This window comes from Arachis ipaensis, chromosome B02 (genome assembly GCF_000816755.2).
Source record: "Arachis ipaensis cultivar K30076 chromosome B02, Araip1.1, whole genome shotgun sequence".
Lineage (NCBI taxonomy): Eukaryota > Viridiplantae > Streptophyta > Magnoliopsida > Fabales > Fabaceae > Arachis > Arachis ipaensis.
This window is the reverse complement of record NC_029786.2, coordinates 22,917,046-22,918,590: the sequence shown is the minus strand read 5'-3', so window position 1 is coordinate 22,918,590 and position 1,545 is coordinate 22,917,046. Positions and strand designations below refer to the sequence as shown.

The following is a 1,545-nucleotide window of genomic DNA, read 5'->3' as shown; positions in this document are numbered from 1 at the left end:
TATGTATATACTAAAAATTAGTTACTAATTAATATATTAAAAATAAAATAAACAATATACATATTTATACGCAAATATATAATAACTAATTTGATAGTTGATTTTTATAGCGCACATAACATTTTGTTTTTAATTTTTACCATAAAGATTGTAAATTATATATCTTCAAGTTGCAAACTCTTTAAACTTAGTTATATATTCTACGAACTCAGGAAAATGAAAAATAATTCTTTCTCCATGATGTTTATAAGAATTAGCTTGTAGACAAATAACAATCTTGTAACAATAACAACAATAATAATGATCCAAGAAAAAGACACCTATCTATCTCCCACAAAATAGTCCAAAACTGTGAAAGAATATATAGGCACTTTAATTAATTTTAATCAAAATGAAAATTCGACCAAATAACTCTAATCACAATTTTCACTAATCATGAATGATCCAATTATAAAATTATAAGAAGATCTCATAATGATCAAGAAGAAGAAGAAGAAGAATGATTTGATGACTCAAATTTGTAGTACTTGTCTACGGCAACAGAAACATGCCAAGTGCAACTAAGTCCTTTTGGTAAAATCACAAGGTCCCCAGCACCAAACTCCACAAAATCTGATGACCCTTTTGGATATGCCTTCACCTTCCCTTTCAACAAATAACATGTCTCCTCTGCATCAAATTTCAATTGGTATTTCCCTGGAGCGCAACCCCATCTTCCATTTATTGTTTACTTTTTAAGAGAAAAATTAAGAATTAGAAAGAAAGGAATCTTATGCAGTGTTAGAACAGGATAAGAGAGGCCCTTAAATTTAGAAGATGATGGTTGCTTCTTTTAGGAATTTGCCCATCACATCATGACCTATATATATAATATATTACGTGAAGAAGGTGTTTTTCAACCAAAACCATTTAATGCACCTTTGCCTCGTGGTTATGTATATGTAATGTAATGGAAGGAATTAGATTCGGTTATTTTCTAATGAGAATAAGATGATTTTTTTTTTTTTTTTTAAATTTGAAATTCAAATTTCTGACCGAAAAGGATCAAGTCATTCTAGATAGATAGATACATATACACACATTATGGGGATTGAAAAAGGATTCTCTCAATTTTTTTTTAACAATTAAGAGAATAAAATGTAATTTTTTACCATTAATTTTATAAGTGGGATAAAAAAAAATATGAGAGAGAACAATAAAAGGTTAAAGATCACATTTTAGTATTTTAATTTTTTTTAACAATTAAAAAGATCTATTCTCTAAAAATTGTAATTATACTATTTCATGTCATCAAAAGATTTCTGTAAATTCTATTAAAAATTTTGACGTAAAAATTTTGTAACTTCGTCTTTATTTGTAAAAATAATGTAAATACATTCGGGCTTAGTTTGATAAATCTTTTTTGAAGAGAAGCACAAATTTTTCATTTTACGTTCAATAAATAAAAAAATCGTAGTTTTTAAAATATAGATATATTTTTTAAAGTATCTAAGGTGAAACTATTAAAAAATGACTAATGCTTATTAAAATTAAAAAGTCTAATAA

The 1,545-nt window shown here is 25.9% G+C and overlaps 1 protein-coding gene across 1 annotated transcript; it reads right to left on the bottom strand.

The window, feature by feature from the left end:
• LOC107627038 lies at positions 220-721 on the bottom strand (the record flags this gene model as incomplete). The annotated part of the gene is made up of 1 exon (XM_016329917.1): positions 220-721. A coding segment is annotated over one exon (243 nt), but the record flags the coding sequence as incomplete, so codon positions are not given.